Below are 20,599 nucleotides of genomic sequence, written 5' to 3' on the forward strand. Positions count from 1 at the left end.
CCGACTAATGAAACCTGCATCCACATCTACTTGTTGGCAAACTCATGTTGTTTATCGTTATGAGTTTGACAGGGGATGTTGGAAAATAATAGATTTAGGATTTGGACTCAGCCCGTTATAATTAGGTTTTGTTAGAGATTAGGGTTAGTTTATTGTAAATAGAGTGCTTTGTTATTCATTAGAGCATAAGTTAGTCGCAATGTAGCCTCTTAGGGGTTTGTAGCCGTTCCGGCATTCTCGTTTGTTTAATAATATTCTTATTATTTTGTAATCTTATTTGTTCCACACTCTGATATTCAACTCATATGTATCTTTAGCTTCAAAATCAAGCACATAAAGTATCTTATCAAGAATCATGTGTTAAACTTGCAAATTTCCTGCACCATATATTGCCTTTGTGAAGTAATTTTCCTCTATCGATTCCGGTTAGCGCACAAGAGGCTATGAAAGATCCTAAACGGAAGAACAAATGCAACGAATGAAGAGATGCAAGACAAGTGAAACTGGTTCCTCTTCCGTCGAAAAATGAATTTGAATGTAGATTTAGGAGTTACACTCTAAAGCAGATATTAAATGAAAAATACAAAGCCTTGGTGACAAAGAGATTTCTTAACAACTTAAGTTTGACAAAGAGATTTCTTAACAACTTAAGTTTTTTAGGCTAGTTGTTATCTAATTTTCGACCTATCAGGTTTAGTGTCAAGTCGTCTGTTACAACTAAGTAAGTGAATTTAAGATCTAATCTTTGGCCCAAACTTAAATGGATGTTACTCGAAATAATGCAATATCATACAATTGTCAATCATAACTATTTTTTTTTTTTTCATTTGATACATTAGTCTATGCTGAATTCATTTAAAGTAGAGAGAATGAGATTTGAACTTGGGTGCAAAACAAAACACACCGCTCGTACCAATTTGGATAAACTAAGGTATGAAATTACAATGAATTGTTCAGAACAAATGGCATATTTAATCAAAATTCAGATAAACGATTCAAGATGCTTATGAATTTTGATATATTTTACAGTTTTTTTTTCCAAAAAAAATCAAATAACATAAATAATTGGCATAACACATTATTAGTCCAAAGGAGAAAGAAAAGCACAGAAAAAAGATACAACAATTAGACTCGGACATGACCACTCCTCCCCGGACCAGTTCTTCTTCAATGTTACAGATCCCTCCCTCCCCGCCAAGGAAAACAAAATCCCCAACCATTCTTCCAAAATTAATCAAAAGTATAAAAATTAAAAAATTAAAAAAATTAAAAAAAAATTAAAAAAAAACAAAGAAATCTGAAAATAATAATCTGAAAAAAAAAAAGAAAAAGGAAAAAACAAAGCCAAGTGGCCAACCTCCCCAACAAAAAAAATTGATTACTGAAAATAAAAAAATTGTTTCAGCACCCTATCCAAGCAGTCCACGTGTCCATGTTCTAGCCTCCAATCTCACTACCTTGTCAGGGGTCCCACATATAAAGCATATAAGTGGAAACACTTCACGTGAATGTAAGGCCAAAGTTAGCATTATATGCCACTGTATGCATCTGCATTCTGCATTGTATATTATATCATCCACGATGCATCTTCGACTTCAATTGAGAATTTGCTGCTCATTGTGATCCGTACAGACCATGATGTCTGGGTTTGATTGCTGCTGCTGCTGCTGCTGCTGTTGCTGTTGCTGTTGATGCTGCTGAGCGTTTTGGTTTCGGTTTCCTTGGTTGTCCATCTTCTTTAGGGTTTGGTGGTGATAGACCTGCCTTAACCTCTCTATTTCCTTCTTTAGTGCCTCTTGATGAGCTGCAAAATGTCAAGTTGAAATAAAATTTGGAACAAGAACAAATTTTGGGATTTGGATAAAATGTATGTTATTATTTGGTTACATGTAAGATATTCTGAACTACATTTATTTAAATTATGAAAAGAAAAATTCAAACTTGAAAGCAGTAGAGAGCACACTGTTCTAACCAATTTGGCTACACCAGATGTGAAAATAAATCTTGAGATCAACACTCTTAATCTTATCCATGTTTAATAGAAAAAACAACTAGTAGTAACAATTAGGGTTAATAATAATGCAATAGAATACAATTATGCTTCCACTTTTTTTTTCCCCTTATTTTTGAAGGGATTAAAAGGTATTTCTAAATCAATACTTTTTTTTTCCTATTAAGGAAGTTGGACAGTGAAAGGAAAGAAAGGACTTTCGGTGATATTCCTATGAATTTGTTCTCAAGTGGAAAAAGCACCATAAGATGAAGATTGAGATAAAGGGTTCATGCATGTATTATCTTCATATCACTAATTAAACACTAATTAAATAATAATTAATCATGGTTTATTAATTAAACTTATATCTTAATTACCATCTTTGAAAAGCTTGTCTTGAGCCAAAGCAGCAATCCGTTGCTTGAGAGCACTATTATCAACGTTTAGAATCAACCTCTGGTGGTCTAGAAATGCAACCCTTGGTGACAGCGCCGATACCTCCGACTTCAAATATTTTCATTAATCACAACACATACAAGTTTAATTAATTCAATTATTCACCAGACCAAGTTAATTACCAATGATAAGGAATTAAGCAAAGCAAAGTAATTGATCTTCTTGTATACCTGTAATGTTGTAACGCTGCGTTCAAGCTCCGAAATATATTGCAATTTTCTCACCCTCGACCTCTGTGCTGATTGCCGGTTTGCCAAAATCCTACAATCACAACCCAAAAATATTTGTAATTAAATTAAGGGAGACTTTGGATGCGGTCCTTAGTTATGAATATTATTTGACTGAAACCTTGTTGGTTTTCAATTTTTGATTGAAGTCCCTGAAATTAATGTGATAATTTATTTCTATATATGTTACTATTTTTTTAAAATTAAAAATTGAAATTTATAGTTGTTTATATTAATGAGATTTTAAATAAAAAATCATAATATGTCGGATTTAAAAATATTAAAATATAAATATACTATTTGTGTGTGTGTATATAAAAACATGGGTACATTCTTAAAAATTTTAAAAAAATAAAGATATTAGGCTTAATAACATTAGTAAATTTCTTCAATTAAACTTGACATGGATACATTCTCAAATCAAAGAAAAAAGAATGTACCCATATAAGTTTAAAAATGGATTAGAAAAAAATTGAATAGACTTTATATATAAAAAAAATGGTACATTTTACATATAACAAATTGGTATATTTAAGAATGGGTACATTTTAAGATTAAAATTTTGAAAAAATTACATGAATGGGTGCATATAATTAGCATGGGTACATTTAGCAAAATTAAAAATGAATACAAATAAATAAAAAAATATGGGTACAAATACAAATAAAACTTAAAAAAATATGGGCACAAAAAGAAATTAATGTATGGGTACAAATTAAAATTGACAAGAAAATTGGTACAAATTAAAACTGAAAAGAAAATTGGTACAAATTGAAAAAGGGTTGCAAATCAAAAATGTGTACAAACTAAAAATAAAAATATATGATAAAAAATTTAGCCATAAATATAAATATACTATTTGTAATATTTTTAACACTAAATGAATATATTTAGAAATAAAAAATATTCATTATTGAAATAATTAATGATGTTATTAATACCCAAGGACCTTGATTGAAAATTAAAAAGGAATAAAGTTTTAATCAATGGAGTAGCAAAACGAGGGATGTGAACCTAATTTATCCTTAAATTAAGCTGTCTAGTTATAATTAATGACATTTTGGCAGCAACCCAAAATTTTTGATTGTCCAAACCATGCATGCATAATCTTGTAACAAAATTGTAAATTAAACACATTGTTGTGAAATTACCTTTTGACCCTCTTTGGGTCAGCCGGGGAGGTGGGCGGTGGCGGATGAGATTGAGCATTAGCGTCAGCCTCGCACGACGAGCTTTCAACCTCTCCGGGCTCCGTTTTAGGCTGCTGCTGCTGGTCCAAATGAAGCATCAATGGCTTCATGTTATTATTATTGCCATTATTAATATTGTTCTCGTCGTTATTGCTGTTCTGGTCGGACGGCGTGGACGGGTTGGACGACGAGATGGTAGGCGGCACGGTCACCGACATGTCATCGGAGAACATGGACATTAGCTGCTCGTCGTCCAGTCTGTCGAAGCCGAGGTTGTTGGTCGATCCGTGATGATGCATCATGGTGGCGGTAGGATTCCTGCATTCCTCGTCAAGTATCAACGGGGACTCAAGAAAGGCAATGGAGTCGCTTGCAGACCTCCGATGGGCCCCGCGCCTGGCGGAGGAGAAGTCGAGGAACTCGTCCATCCAATTGCACGACGAGGATTGTTGTTGTTGGTTCGGTTGGTTGGAAGAGGGTTGAACTGCGGCGGCGGAAGTGGTCGTGGCGGTGGGGATGAAATTGGCCATGGCGGGTAGCCTTTGGTGAGGGAAGGATGGCCAATTTTGTGTCATGCTTGGTATTTTAGGAGGTAATTGTGCCATTCTCTCAATGTGACCTCCCCTCCCAAATATAGGGTACCCTAAAATATGTGTGTTATTAGAGAGAGAAACCCAAAACCAAAACTAAATCCCAAGAAAAAAAAAAATGGAAACACCAACAACCAAGCCAACAAACAACCTACAACTGCAATGATCCCTGAATATTTAGGGCAAATAAATCTCGGGAGTCCTAAAAAAACAGTAAAAAGAGATATTAAAGGGAAGTGAGCAGGGCAGCAAGAGTACATGGGCAGCTGCAGGAGAAGCAGGAATCAGAATGCAACATGCAGCTAGCATAATAATCATAAACATAAATGAATGAGTGGCATTTCCTTTGGATTTTTGGGGACATTTTTTTAAGGCCCTGAGGTTTTGGAGAGGGAGGGAGGTGGGTCACATGGGGGTGGGGATTAGGGACAGCTAGCAACAGCTGGGGAGGGAGGGAGGTGAGGAGGATTGGGGTGGTGGGACTCCCTCCAAAAGGGTTTCGATTCACTACTAGAAAAAGTATCTCACCACTGCATTCTCTGCGTGGTTTATTAACGGAAGGAGAAATTTTTCAGTGTGATCGGTATACGGGATGATACACTATGTGTCCCTATACAAATGGTGTGATATATGTGTTAAAATGTTAATAACTTAAAAAATAAAATTTTCCACCACTTGTATAAAAACACGTGATGTACCATTAGTATTCCGGTTACAATGAAAAAAATTTATAACCGAAAGGAATCAACCCCCCCACCCCACATGCCGATGTGACACCTCATCCTGCCCTTTCTCCCTCTCAACCCCATTACATTATGTATATGGATAGTATTTCTATACTATATACTATATAGGGTAAATCTTAGTTTACTACCCAAGTTTCATGGTTTTCAACATTTGGTATATGAAATTCTTTTCGTCCCAGAGTCATACCTAAAGTTTTAATTTTGGGACAGTCTCATACATCCGTTAGTCTGGTCGTTAAGTCTTCCGTTAACTGATGACTTGGCGCCCATATGGACAATGACTGGGCGCCACGTGTCAATAAGGATCCCAAGTGGATATTAAAAATTAAAAAAATTAAAAATTACAAAATTACAAAAAAAAATAAAGAGCTATCTTTTTCCTCAAACCTCGACCCTCCTACTCCGCCACACCTATCGTGCCGGCCACATATTCCCTCTCGTCGCCGTCGAAGCTGCAGAAAAATAAAAAATCTTCGCCTCAAAAGGATAGACAGGGGATGTAGGGCAAGCCAGATGGTAGATATGGTTGACCTCGAGCAGAAGTGGCTCAACGATGTCATGTTGGATGAGCTCGAATCTCGGCATGCCAGATGGTAGATTTGGTCGACCTCGAGCAAATGGTAGATACGGCCCCTCTCGTCACAACAATCCAGAGCCCTTTTTGTTTCAGCCCTAGTGGCACCTTCCTACTAGAACCCTAGCTATTCAATTCGAATCTACGTTCGTAGGCCGGCTTGTACTGGGTCGTCGTCGACGAATCAAAGTCGTATCGGACATAGTTCGAGATTGGGACGTTGCTGGAGGCGTAAGGAGAGCCGGGGGGTGGAGGACAGGAGAAGGGTGAACCCTACGGTGGCGATAGCAATGCCGACGAGGATGAAAACAAGGCGCTGTTCTCGGAGCAAGTACTGAATCGGGTGGGTGCAGAGGAGAGAAGGGAGGGAGAAAGGAGGGAGAAGGGAGGGAGGGTTGGGGGTTTGAGGAAGAAGATAGCTTTGGTAATTTTTTAATGTTTGCTTTTTAATATCCATGTGGGACCCTTATTGACATGTGGTACCCAGTCATTGTCCACATGGGACGAAAAAAACTTCATGTACCAAATGTTGAAAACCACAAAACTTGAGGGTAGTAAACTGAGATTTACCCTACTATACATGTATCCTATAATTTAATGAATTGAAGCACTGAATATATATATAGTGTGTTTGTGTGTGTATATATATTATATATATCACTTGTGTATTACACTATGCATATACAAAAGATATGTCATATGGATACGAGTCTGAAGTTCCTTGTAGTTGTAGAGCATTATTGAGCTTTTTTGATCCTTTGGATACAATAATGCTGCAAAAATCTATGGGACATATGGCCCATTTTTGTTAGTTATCTCATAGCATTGACCAAGATCTTGGGGATGAATTTTGATTGCAATCGATTTGTAGGATCTAATAGTTATGGGCAATGATTTATGCATTCTTTTAACTTTTTTTTCCCCTATTTTCTTATAATCGTTTACCTCAATTTGCTTTTTGTAGATATTTTTATTGTGATCGTAAAACCGCCTAATGGTGTGATTGTAATAAAGACAATCAAGTTGTATGATCAATCCAAAGATATTATAATACGTGATATTAGTAATATTATACTCCAAAGTGTAACTATGATGCTCATTTATGTCATATAATCCATAGATTAGTAGAGAGTGTTGTCCAATACTAACATGTAGTGTGATCACAACATTGTCATGTGACTGCCACACCACCAATCAGGTAATGTGGCTAGACCAATGTTATAACATGTTATATTTATTGATGTTAAATTATAAAGTATAAGTTCATTGTTCATCCATGCTATAATACCTGAATTATTAACACTTGGTAGTGATCATATCATTTTTATGATACATAAATATATAATTTTTTTTTCTGTAATGAAAAAGAATGAAACATGACCATTATTATACGATCAAATGGCCATGTCAATTCATAAACTGTCGTGATTTTGAAGTATGCATGTACAAGCAATTAGGGGTGTGGGAGACTAATTACATATATAAGAGAAGTCCTATTTGGGTATATAAAATACATATAGTGGAAGGATGTAGGAATTTAGAGAAGATGAGCTGTGAAAGGGAGGGAGAGCTTATAAGAATCATCTCCTCCTCCTCCCATGTGAATTGCTAGTAAGAGTCCACCTTTGTTTGCTTTGTCTCCAAATCAACCTCACATGGGAGGGTTTGAGAGTCCCCTTTTGCCCCTCTCTCTCTCTCTCTCTCTCTCTCTCTCTCTCTCTCTCTCTCTCTCTCTCTCTCTCTCTATATATATATATATATATATATACATGACAAGTTTCTTGATATCTTCCATTATCTTATGTTGGCAGTCATGTTGGTTTTTTAATGAAAGTACTTAGGAGACACTAATAATGATTAGTGGAAAAGTTAGAAAGCATGTTAATTAATTAAGTACTTGATCCCATAGTTTGTCACATAGGTGTACCCCATCTACATGCATTAATTCATTTCAAATTTCACCCACTTGATAATGTACGTATAGAACACATAATCCTAATTTGTTCTACCATTTGTTAATAATCAAAAGTCAAATGTATCAATAGTTGTCATATATATCAGTGTACTAAAAAAAATAACAATCAATGGTTTGTATAGCTAGGGTTTACATCATCACCTCCGCTCATCACATATGTTTATTCCATGATTAATGTATAATTTTTATAACCGACATTATTGCTCTAATTTTGTAAGGGCAAGTCTTAAGTATAAACCTATGAGTTCAATATAAATTTATTTTTCACCTCTATGTGTAAATAAATTGTTGCATATATATATATATATATATATAAACTACATAAAAAGAGGAGAGTTTGAACTGAGAACAGTGAGTTGAAGCGTTGAGTATAACCATACAACGAATATATGATAATTAGTGGTTTGCATGTGCCTTTCCTTTACCATTCACAGCTAAAAGAATTTCCTAATGTAATACAATAATAATCCTTTCTGTTTTTTCGAATCCCAAAAATGCTGAAGTACCGTACAGGAAAGGGGAGAAGGGGAAGGAGGGACTGCAAAATATGAATACAAAGCATTATTGCACGTGGAAGGAGCACTGAGGGCCCTGCCTGTTTTTTCTGGGTTTTTTTTTTTTTTTTTATAAATAAAAACTAGATGGAGTCCACACACATGGTAAATATAAAAAATTTAAAGAGAAAAAAAAATCAAATTATGAAAGAGAGAAGTTGAACAAAACTGTGAGAGAGAAAAAAAACGTGGGTAATTTTTTTCTGAGTTTCTATTTCTTTGAACCGGAGACATAACTAGACAAACTTAATTACATTCCTCATCAGCTTGACCATGATTAAGAATACGGGGTATTACTTTTGGTCTAAACTGTTGAAAGTTCAGAAAACAATGGCCGTCGAATTGTTATTAGCCATAAGTTCTTGCAGGCAGAGATATCTTAACATTAGATAAATTTCTCATGATGGGGTCAGATTGATATTTCGAATGTTTGATCATTTTGGAGTAGTGCTGCCTTTATATATATAGAGATGGGTTTTTATCATAAATGGTCATTGAAATTGACCCTCGCTATCAAGATGGTCCTTGAAATTAAAAATCAATCAAAGTAGTTTCTGAAAATAGGTGTTGCAAATTAATGTGGTCATTCCGTCACAATTCTGTTTAAAATTCCGTTAAGTGATGATGTGGCACATAAATGGGCCCCACAAGATTTATGGGTTTTTATCACAAATGATCCCTGAAATTGATCCACACTATCAAGATTGTTCCTGAAATCGACTCACATCATCAATATGGTCTCCGAAATTGAAAATCAATCAAAGTAGTCCTTGAAAATAGAAGTCGCAATCAATATGATCATTCGGTCACAATTTTGTAAAAAAAAAAATTTGTTATATGCTGATGTAGGTTTAATAATTAATTAAAAAAAAATTGTCTATATACTTTTTTGCACAATGGAGTTTTCTTTTTCTTATAGTAGGGCCTACTCTGAAGAGAGCTCCCTTCCATAAATTTTCAAAGGCACAAGGCTTAACTAAGGCCCAAGAGGGGGTGTGGAAATAATTTTCAACCAACAATAGACGAACCTTAGTTATAACCTTATTATCTCAAAGCAGACCTTGTCGTTCTTTGCATTACTAGACCACCATGGAGGCGCCGAACAAGCTCTCCAAGATTAAGGTTGTGAGGATGTTGATCGCCTAAATGTTAACGGTGATGTCCCAAAAGTCATTGTCAATAGGCCAAGCCGTCACCAAATGTGATCTCTATCCAGGTTCAATTCGGTGAAAGGTGTTGAAGTGTGTAAGGATAGGCGTATTAAGATTTTTTATTTTTTTTAGAATAGAGAGTGAAGGAGGTATAAAAATGTGAACTGGGATCAGAGGTGATTGTAGGATTGGGTTTTTGGGTTGACAATTTTTTTATTAACTATTAAATTATTAAGCCTATTTGTAATTTTTTTTTAAATTTAATTAGACTTGTGTGACTCATTTATATGTCACATCAGTACATAACAGAATTTTTGACAGAATTGTGACGAAATGACTACATTGATTTGAGACACTTACTTGAGGGACTACATTGATCAATTTTTAATTTCAATGATCATTTTGATATTGCGGGTCAATTTCAAAGACCATTTTGATGTCATGGGTTAATTTCAAGGAAAATTTGTGAGAAAAAAAAGGACTTATTGGGCCCATTTATGTGTCACATCAGCACTTAACATATTTTTTAACAGAATTGTGACGGAATGACCAAATTGATTTGCGACACCTATTTTCAAGGACTACATTGATTGATTTTCAATTTCAGGGCCCATCTTGATGGTGAGAGTCAATTTCAATGACCATTTGTGATAAAAACCCTATAGAGATATGTATAAATGCATCATGAAGAGCCACAACAACAGTTGCAACCGATTCAAGCTGTGGCAAGGTGAGCAAGCTGGCCAGGTTAGCTGTGTAAGTCTGCGTGATAACGAGTGCCATGAAGAGCCACATGACCATTGCAATCCGCGACAAATTGCTGCTTAACTTGTTTCCCTTGTTCAAATCAATCAACAAAATTGATTGAAAGTAGATATTTAATCAACGCTTGAGATAAGCTTCAAAGTTAAAACTTTTGAAGATCATTCTAGAGTGAAGGAAATAAGTTTACCATTTAAGGAGAAGAGAGGGTTAAAGGCTAACCAAATCCCTATTTGGTTCTGGATGGAGCCTTTGAGTTCAGGGCAGTGGTTTCGCTCTATCAACCATATATCACAAATCCATTGTAGAGACTTGTGGCTCCTATCAAAACCCACATGGCATTTGTGAAAGGCTTGGTGAATAACCAATGTTCTTGCACGACAAGAAACGATCATTACCAGTCTGGATTCAGTGTAGGGCGCTGTGAATTCTGCATACAGATATCTCTTGGCTAGCATAGCTATACTACCAACTGCAGTATCAAAGTTATGCTCCATTAATAATTGGAAGAAAAAAAAAAACTGTGATTAGTATCAGACACTTAGTTGTTTGAAAAATATATAATTTTGCTATGGATCTTTATCTTTAAATAAATTTGTTCAGCTAACTCATTCATTGTGCCATTGAAGGGGAGGACTTCGTATGGCAAATCAAATGGCAATTCCTTTAAGGTGCCATGAAAGAGTTCAATTGCAAGTCCTTTATAAGAGAGAGATATTGTTTCCCAAGTGATCTTGTTCCACTTCCACATTCACATAGTGTCCGAAAATTGACCTCGTTGGCACACCAATTCTAAGTGGATTGGCACTTGTCGGTGGACTCCATCCTAGTGGCGTATATCGAGCCCCTCCTGGCCAATAGACTTTACGCGCCAAATCTTTCATTGAAGAGCTAAGTGTAGCACTTTCACCCATAGTCTCTGAGAAACCAAGTTCTATGTGGCTCCCTTCCATCACATTTATGATCTGAAATGTATATACTGGAGCTATTGCTCGATTAGCAAACTGAACCTTCCCACTCAAGCCAGGAAAATCACTTTTCAAAATGTTTGGCAAAATTTGCTGGCTTCCCATTTTTTCCTCCCTCATTGCTTGAGCTACCACCCATGTTGCGTCATAAGCATGCACTGGAAAGATTGAAATGGGACCTCATTTTTTGGGACGTAACTTTTGACTCCAATAATTCCTTGCATTGAGGAGATGGTTGAGGCATTGAAGGAATGGACAAGGTTGTAGAGGGATCAGTGGTGATCCATACCTAATCCTTTTCCTTCTTTTTCATTCTTTTTGCCTTCTCAATTAGCTGCACCGCTGCTGGTATGGACAGGTGAACAACAAACACTCTACATTGGCTGCTCTTCAGCCTCCCGAGCTGATCAGATAATGAACAAGAAGCAGAAGGCGGGAGAGCTACATACTGGACGATTTCTGCGCCTACATGTTTAAGAGCCTTTGGATGGATTACTTGTAACCGCAAAGGCTGAAAAATCTGTGTTTTCATAGATTACAGTGACTTGATTCTGCTCCCAAAATTGAATCATAGCTGCTACAGCTTCATCTGATTGAAATGCTTTGGTGAAGCTTGAACTAGAAAGCTCCACCGATCGGTTGCCCACTAACGACACCTCTTCCCACGTCTGTGGTCCAAGAGTTGCTGATCAAAAGAGTTTAATGGTCAACTTTGGCTAGCCCCTTCTTTGCAATATGCCATCTGCATTGCTACTCTCTGCTCTTTACCGATCTGCATTGCTACTCTCTGCTCTTTACCGATTTGAGATCTATAGAATTTTTCAGGTCAACGGGCCTAAGACCCACCCCAACAACACCGATACTGTCCCCACTTTACCACCTGCCCACTCCTCAGGTGTGGGATTTTATCATAAAAGGCCTCGGTGTTAGTTAGAGAAGGGTATTTCTATTTAAACTACTTTCTCTTTGGCCCTCTGGCTGATGTGGGACAACAATGAGTTCCAACAAGAACCCGTATCTACATTTGCACCTATGCCTACGAAATTGTCGTCCTTCGTTCTGTCACTACTTCCATAAATCCTCAACGTTTGTTTAAATATTAAAACAAAGACCATGAAGGACAACAAAGCGGGAAACTTGTCCATTCTGTGTAAATATGGCAGATAATGGTTCGTATTCTTTTCATGTTTATAACAAATACAATTGGTCTTATATAATCACTCAGATGTTAAACGTGGTCCCTGATTTTCTTATGTCATGGTCAATGCAAGGAATTGGTTTTCCTAGAATTCTCTTACTTTTGATCATCAGTAAGGACCAAATTTATCTGTAGAATGAATGGTTAATTACCTTCCTGGTCATGAAGAAGACAAAAAAAATGTGACAGTAGAAGAAAGAGAAAATCAGAAACAAACCGCATTCATGGGAACTTTTCAAAGCATATTTTGAAGCAGTCGTACTGCAAATCCTTTTCTACTAACAAAACAACGCACGCAGATTCAAACTTGGGACATCTATTTACAGTTAGAGAGTTAACCAAGTAGTTGATATCAACATATGTTACTTAGATTCCAAGCAAGTCAGCATCAATTTCCAAGTAACATCAATATATACATGCATGCCTCTGTGGTCCACCTTGCACTTATGGACATAAATGTCAGTCCCTACTTTGAATCGTTCATTTGGATTATTTTGAATCTTTTTTATGTATAGACAAGTAGCATTACCTCATGCATCCTATTTGGACTGTTTTAGGAAGACAAGACAAAATTACATTCCTTATCAGCTTGACCGTGATTAAGAATATGGGGACTAATTTTGGTCTAAATTGTTGAAAGTTTAGAAAATAATGGCCTTTGAATTGGTCCTATCCATGAGTTCTTGCAGGTGGAGAAATCTTGACATTAGATTAATTCTTCACTCTAGATTGATGGAATGAGATTATGAGTTTAAGAAAGTTTGACCATACCAGTTCGTTTCCTCAAATATGACAGATGGAATTATTTTCGGATTTTAGGGGCCGGTTCCGGTTCCTTGTTGTATAGATCTTTCGTGATCTCTGCTTGATTCTTCATCAAATCATTTGGATTAGCCTTCCTTTTATGTAAACCTTGTATACCAAGTCATAGTAACAGTATATATTTAATTCTTGATTAGCCTTGCGTTTTCACATTATCAACGGGATTGCTAAAGGGTTACTTTAGCTGCATCAATATTTATTCTGGACTGAGGATAATCCATTGTGATGATCTAGGCTAGCAATGTTATATTAGATTATGAAATGAATTTTTTTCATTTCGGATTCTGCCATGGCTAGGAGTTTCGGAGGAGATTCATGAAACTGAAGCAAAAAAAAACAAATATATATAGACTGCATTGGGTTTACCAACTTTCTTATATATAATGGTGCTGATCATGGGGACATGATGGTGAAGAAAATGATGGAAGCCCTCTGCTGGTTCTTGAGAATCATACCTTTCAAGTAACAATTCTGCGGAATGTTCTAAGTAGAGCACTATCCACTTTGAATCGTAAAGCAATACATAATCCACAACTTTAGGGACTTTGACTGATGATTGTTCTTTTTCACAAACCTATGTTACAAGTTTCAGTATTAAAAAACACTATGTTGCAAGTTTACAATGTTTATTCTATGGTATTGAATACGAGCCAACAGTTCGAAAATAAAAGAAGAACTCCTAGCTAGCCGGTACCGTGTTACACAGAGTAATGGATTAGAGAGTTGGCCTATGTTTTCTATGCAGTGGCTAAAGCTGTACTCTTTTATATGCAAAACTGAATTCTATCCTAATCTATGTGGAAAAATCTTTTCGGTTATCTAATTTTGTTGCAAACGGCATCAATGTCTAGACTTGAGCCTGCAAGGCAGATGCATTCGAAGGATATGCATGACTTTCTTCATTAATATCGCTGTCTCTTCTTGAGAACCTTCTGTTTGGATTTCCCCATCGTTTCATTACATCCAATATTAACTTCCAGTTGGTTTTGTATACAAGAATTGATTTACGAATGTTAAAAATGTAAACCACAAGAGCAATTGTCGATGTCCCTCCTGTGAGTACGAATAGTACCCAAAAGCTGTTGGGGCTTAGACTAGGATTAGCACCATCTGTTTCTGCATCCAAGCACTTCAGAGAGGCCAGCATGCTGTTCTCTAAAGTCCGAAGGTCACCCCTTTCGGTTACCTTTAACATTGCTTCCGTTACACTAGGAAGCAACATAGACCCTTTTGGAAATACCTGCAGCATAAAAGCTTAGTTAATATATGGTTACCTTGAATGCAGAAGAGATTAACTTGGTGAAAAGCTAGATAATTACAAATCCAAATCCTCCAACTTTGAAAGTCGGTCCCACTGGCATAAAGGCCTTGCAGTATTTTGCAAGGAATATTTTTGCGAAAGGGGCTTCGAGAAAAGCAGCAGCAATTACTTTACTTCTGAGGGCTAAGTCATATTCTTCTGTGGAGTTAAACTGCATAATATTGTTGTGGGGGAAGCGCAAGACTTCCGTTAAATAGGCTGAAACAAAGGATCCCTTACAATAACCAACCATGGCGTTGGTTCGCAGCAGTGCATCAACATCTGCTACGGTAGGTTCAAGCTGCTGGACAGTGAGCATGCTGGCAAGGTTAGCGGTGTATGTCTGCGTGATGATTAGCGCCATAAATAGCCAGACCACCATTGTCATCCGAGAGAAATTGCTATGCAGCTTATCTCCTTTGCTCAGTTAAATCAAATAGAAGTTGTATTTAGACAATTTAAAAAAAAAAAAAAAATAGAGAGGAAGAGAGTGAAATTAAACATCAATGTGGGTTACGAATTTACCTTGTAAGGAGAAGAGAGTGGTGAAAGATAGCCAAATCAAGCTTCCTATTTGATTTAGCACAGAGCCTTTGAGTTCGGGACAGTAGTTTCGCTCTATCAGCCATACAACAAAGCCATTGTAGACATTGATGGCTCCTATAAGTGCCCACATTGCTTTTGTGAAAGGTTTCATGAATAACCAAGCTTTGTTACATGTTTTGGACCTGACTGGAACTATCATTATCAATCCTGATTCGGTATAGGGGTGCGTGAATTCTGCGTGTTCGTATCTCCGGGACACTATTGCTACATCACCAACCACAGCATCAAATTTCTGCATGACAAGTTTGATTGATCTGAATTATTCCATGAAATTAAACATCAAATATTGGCATGCAATTTGGATTAATTAACCAACTGCATGAAGAGACTAACTACAGAAAGTAAATATCTTACATGCAAATGGATTTGCTTCACTAAAGAATCATATGTTCCTTCGAAAGGAAATAACTCGTAGGGCAAATGGTAAGGCAGCTCATTTACGGTTGCTTTGAAGAGATCTATTGCAATTCCACTGAAAGATAAGTTATTTCCCAATGGATCTTTCTTCACATTTACATACTGTTTGAATGTTGCTCCTGTCGGCACACCAATTCTCAGCACGTTTGCATTTGTTGTTGGTACAGCCCACCCTTTTGGAGTATACCAAGGCCCTCCTGGCCAAAAAACTTGCCCCAAATCTCTCATAGAAGATCTGTTAGTAGCACCTTCACCGATAGTCTCTGAGAATCCTAATCCATCTGACCAGTATCCAACTTCTCTGTAACTTTTTCCATTCACATTGATGATTTGAAACACATGTTGTGGAGCTAATTTTTGGTCATTGAACTTAATTCTTCCACTTAAGCCATGAAAATCGCTTCGCAAAAGTTTTGCTAACAATTTCCTCCCTTTGCTGCTTTCTGTCATAGCTTGAGCCACCGCCCTTGCAGCATCATAAGCCTGTGCTGCAAAGATTCCAGGCTCATTGTTACCGTCTTCAGGATGTTCCATGCTAAACCTTTTTCGAAACCTATGATCAAAATCCTTAAATTGGTTCCCACTTTCGGGGAAGTAGCTCTTGACTCCGATGATCCCTTGCATTGAGGAGATGGTGGAGGCATTAAAAGAGTGGACAAGGCTTGTAATAGGATCAGTGGTGATCCATACGTAATCCTTTTCCATCATCTTCATTTCTTTTGCCTTTTCAAATAGTTGCACCGCCAATGGCGCAGACAAATGCACAACAAAGACTCTACATTGGTCATTTTGAATTTTCTCAAGCTCTGTGATTAATGAAGAAGAAGCAAAAGGAGGGAGAGCTACCAGGTGGCTAATTTCTGCACCAACTTGTCTCAAGGCATCAGAGAGGTGAGGTAAGACTTCATTGGCTGAAGAATCTCTATCTCCGTAAATTACAGTGACTTGATGCCATTCCCAAGACTGAACTATATCAGCAATTGCTTCCATTTGTTTCAACTGGTTACGAGAAGCTTGAACCAGAAAGGGCCACAGCTCAGCTGCCCACTTTGGATTAGCCTCAGCAAATGAAACAATTGGGGTATGAGTCTCACTGCCAACCTCAGCTACTAATGATGTCTCTTCCCATGTATGAGGTCCTAGAATGGCTTGCACTTTTTGCTCGTCTATAAGACCTTTAGCTGCAGATTGATAAAATGGCACATTTTTCAACAGTCAATTACTTACCTTACTATTGAGTTTTTTCAAGCTAAAATTAAAAGCAAAGAAGAGAGAAAAATGAATGCATACATGCATGATACATCGATCCCTATATGCAAAAACTCCTAGATTGAAGAATACACAATTATATAGCTTTTGATATATGCCTCATGTTTCTATGATAAGATAGCAAATTAGGGATGTGAAGACAATTGCTGAGGTTATTCCAATCCTAAATCTACCTGCTGATAGGATAAGTGGTTCAATTCCTTATATTCCTTTGTAAGGTTTTTAAATTTCTCGACCTACGGGGGACATCTCTTGAGAATGTGAAGAATTGTTGCACATCATGGTTTAGATAATTAATTAAGTTATGTACATGTAATGAAAGGATGTGAAGAATTGTTTAAGATTTAGGGTTAAGGCCACAAGTAAACCAATTTTCAACTTTTTGAGAAGTAAACTTGCCATTTTGTTTTGCGTAATTTTTCAATCATTTGGTATAACCTTAAGTTAAACATATAAAGCATCAAGGCTCCTGTAACTCAAGTGGGTAAGGGAATTTATCTTGTGCCACTTAGTACTACGATTTAGTGATATTTGAACCACATTATTGTTAGCCCATTGTAAGGCTAAGTCCACACATCTCTCTTAGTGTAAATAATATCGTTTGTTAAAAAAAAAACAAAAAAAGAATTTACCCTGCATATGATGTTTTCAATTAGATTCTCCCCTCCCATAATATTTGCCATTATAAAAAAAAATAAGGGACACTCCGACACTTGGCCTTCGGAGTGTCAGTGCAACCTAGATATTGCCTTTATAAAAAATAAAAACAAAGAAGGTTAGAAAGCTTAATTACCTGCAAGAGCTGCCTGCGAGGGCTTCCCCTGAGAGTTTCTTACGTGCAGAACCAGTCTCTGATTCCCAGTGGAATCAAAATGATCATCCAGTGCCATTTGAATTGCCACTCTCCCTTCTTTGCCAACCCGAGAACTGTTGTCGATAATAGCACCTAGTATTCCTATCCCGGGTTCATTCTCGATTGTATTGGCATTTCCAAATGTTGTAATTCCTTCCCTAAAACCTGAAACTGTGATCAGGAAATAAAAAAGAAGAGCAAACTGAGACATTTTTTGTTGTTTTTGTATTGAAGAACGACTTCAGAGCTCTCTTCCTATTTATATGGACAAGATTCAAGAATGCTGCCATACTTTTTACTCAGTCAACATTAAAAGATTTCCTCTTTTTCTTGAGTCATAAGTCAGCACTAAGAATTAAACAATACTTTGGTCTTTTTTCCTTGCATGAACATATATACATAATATTTCTGCAGTATGGTGCGTGGAATTAATTCAACTCCTTCTTGACCAAAATTACATCTTGTACGCGGATTAAAATTTCTAAATTTGTTTTTTTTTTTTTGTATCTTTGTTAATTAAACTTTCCAATATCTGACATGAATCATTAAATTACTCATACACATGCGTAGTGTAAATGTTTTCATGTCAGATTGTCTTGCAACAGAACTAGAATTCTTCACATTGATTTGGTTGAGTTTTTGTCGAAACATGTGATCAAGCAATATAATTAAATTTGTCCCAAAAAAACAAACAAACAAACAAACATTGTGGTTCGCAAATTTAAAAAATAAATAAATAAAATAGAGCTTTTTGGGATCATATCGACTTTAGTTTCTTTTGGATTCGAGTTTCTCATATATATCGTGTAGGTAATTACGTGGCTGATTGTTTAGCCAACTAGATTTATTGGTGGTCGGATTCTTATCCTTTGTATGTAGTTGCAACTTTTGTTCATAATCTTTGGGGGCTTCTGAACTTCCGCTTCTCTTAAGAGTTATTTTAATGGTTTTCTTATGATCTAATTTTGAGTTTCCTTGTTGGTTTGAGCTTTGGTCATTCTTTCTAGCTCTACCATTTTCAATTTTTGTTGTTTCTATTAGCTTTTTGATACTGTGTTAGGGTTGGGTTTCTTGGCCCTCTAATTTATTGTACTTTTAATTTTTGTTTTATCAATATATTCTCAACAATGTCTTTTCCATGATACCAATACTAAAGTGAATTTGATATTGTTGTTTAATTGAAAAAAATATTATCAATTCGACTCTTGTAAATCTATACTTGCGTTTACATCCATGTGCAAGAGAATCCTAAAAGAAACAGACTAGTAAATTAATTGATGTTCTAATAATATCTATTTAACATTATTAATTAGAATTGGTGAAGTGAAAGCCACCATTTGAATTTCCTGGTAATAACCCCCTTGTTAGGTTCCATTATTCATACACCTGTCCAAAAGACAAATTAAGTTTTGCTTTGAATTTTCATCACGTGCTGTATACGTGATGAGAGACCGAGTCAGTTCTACAGTATTTAGAGAATCTTCGAATTGAATCGTGAGTTGAGTCATGATGACTCTCTCGTTCTAGATGATTTGCTCAAGCAAATAGAATAGAAACTTCCTTCATTTTACTCGTTATTTTCTTTGACAGTTTCATTTTGACTTAAATAATTAAGCTGATCATAAAATGATTGAATCTCAAGGTTTGTCCTAACATCCTTATGTCCTCACGGAATTGGTAAAGAGTTGGAAGAAACACTTGAACCTTGAAACTTAAACAAGAAATTCATAACACAGGAAATAAAATAAAAATGAAGAAAACAACAATTGAACTTTTCTCTACAACGATATTCTACTAAAGGGTAAGGGGGTTTTCTATTCTAAAGGGAGGGGGAGATTGGACTAGACCACAAAATGAGCTAGCTATCTAAGTATCGAACTCCACACAAATATAATACATCATCGTCATTCATGTGAGTCGAGCTTGAGATCTTGTTCGCTCCCTAAATCCGCCATGGGCCTCGCGGGCAAGCTAGGGATTTACTTCACATACGAGATTGGTGGGTGCGGGCGTGCCACTACTAGATGCCGCTAGTAGACGGGATTTGAATGATTGAGGTTGCGCCTTTTGACTTCAAATTAAGAGATTGTGCCATTTGAGTGGGAGTTGCTCAAAGCAAGGTTCTTTCTTTGCCTTAAAAATAAGGATTTTACTTATATGGAGAGATAGAACAATATGTAAATGACAAGGTTGCTCGGAAATGTAAATGACAGAGGAAAGTGACTAATATTGCAGAGTGCTTGTAATTTAAATGACTAAAAACGAGTTGTACATGAAAACTACAAAGGAGATCGATACTACAAGTGAGCAACAAAGCTAATAAACTACACAAAAGATGGCTTTTGTGAGGGTTGATCCTGAAAAGGATGAAGGCTTAAGGGCTGACTACAGCTTCGTGAAGGCAAATCTGGTTTGAGCAGAATTTGTGCTTGTATTTGTTTGTTTGATTGAGTATCCATAATCCTTGTGCATCTGCCCCTTTAAATAGAGATCTAGCCACATGCTGAGAACCTTGTACTTGCCCGAAAGAAACTTGGGCAGCTTGCATTACTTTTGCCAACTTGCATGTAGAAACAATATTAAAAGGGGAACTTGCATCTCCACCACATGTTTTTAGCACATGTCTCCTCCACTTGTAATAAACTAACAATTAAAAGAAGCAAGTTGGCTTCTTTCATTTTATCATTATCCGAAAGCTCTCCCATCCACTTGCAATACATGCATGTATCTTGATTAAACAAAGGCTTGACAAACCTCCACCACCCAAACAAATGGGAAAAAACAATATTATAGTGCCAAACCCCTCCACTTGTAGCCAAATATATTTCCAAGTTAGTTTTCTTGCACATTAATCCTCCAAATGCCATATTTTACCCGAATTGCCCAAATAAGTAAAAATGGGTATATTTTGAGTGCAAACAGTAGCCCCCTAAGTTTTACAAATTTGA

The 20,599-nt window shown here is 36.5% G+C and overlaps 2 protein-coding genes and 1 pseudogene across 2 annotated transcripts; all 3 read right to left on the minus strand.

Annotated features, from left to right (window-relative positions):
• Positions 1–875: 875 nt before the first annotated feature.
• Positions 876–4,814, minus strand: LOC114819652 (basic leucine zipper 34-like). The gene is made up of 4 exons (XM_029089053.2): positions 3,828–4,814; positions 2,620–2,710; positions 2,371–2,497; positions 876–1,804 (listed from the first exon to the last, which is right to left on the minus strand). Exons 1-4 carry the CDS (start codon positions 4,469–4,471, stop codon positions 1,596–1,598), a joined length of 1,071 nt encoding a protein of 356 aa, XP_028944886.1. The 5' UTR covers positions 4,472–4,814; the 3' UTR covers positions 876–1,595.
• Positions 4,815–10,059: 5,245 nt separating this feature from the next.
• LOC103448856 (glutamate receptor 2.7-like) lies at positions 10,060–11,964 on the minus strand (annotated as a pseudogene).
• A 1,860-nt stretch (positions 11,965–13,824) lies between these two features.
• LOC103448855 (glutamate receptor 2.1-like) lies at positions 13,825–17,750 on the minus strand. The gene is made up of 5 exons (XM_029089054.2): positions 17,592–17,750; positions 15,467–16,710; positions 15,032–15,344; positions 14,526–14,923; positions 13,825–14,446 (listed from the first exon to the last, which is right to left on the minus strand). Exons 1-5 carry the CDS (start codon positions 17,686–17,688, stop codon positions 14,054–14,056), a joined length of 2,445 nt encoding a protein of 814 aa, XP_028944887.2. The 5' UTR covers positions 17,689–17,750; the 3' UTR covers positions 13,825–14,053.
• Between the last annotated feature and the right edge of the window lie 2,849 nt (positions 17,751–20,599).

The sequence above is a fragment of the Malus domestica genome, chromosome 11, assembly GCF_042453785.1.
Source record: "Malus domestica chromosome 11, GDT2T_hap1".
NCBI classification, from domain to species: domain Eukaryota; kingdom Viridiplantae; phylum Streptophyta; class Magnoliopsida; order Rosales; family Rosaceae; genus Malus; species Malus domestica.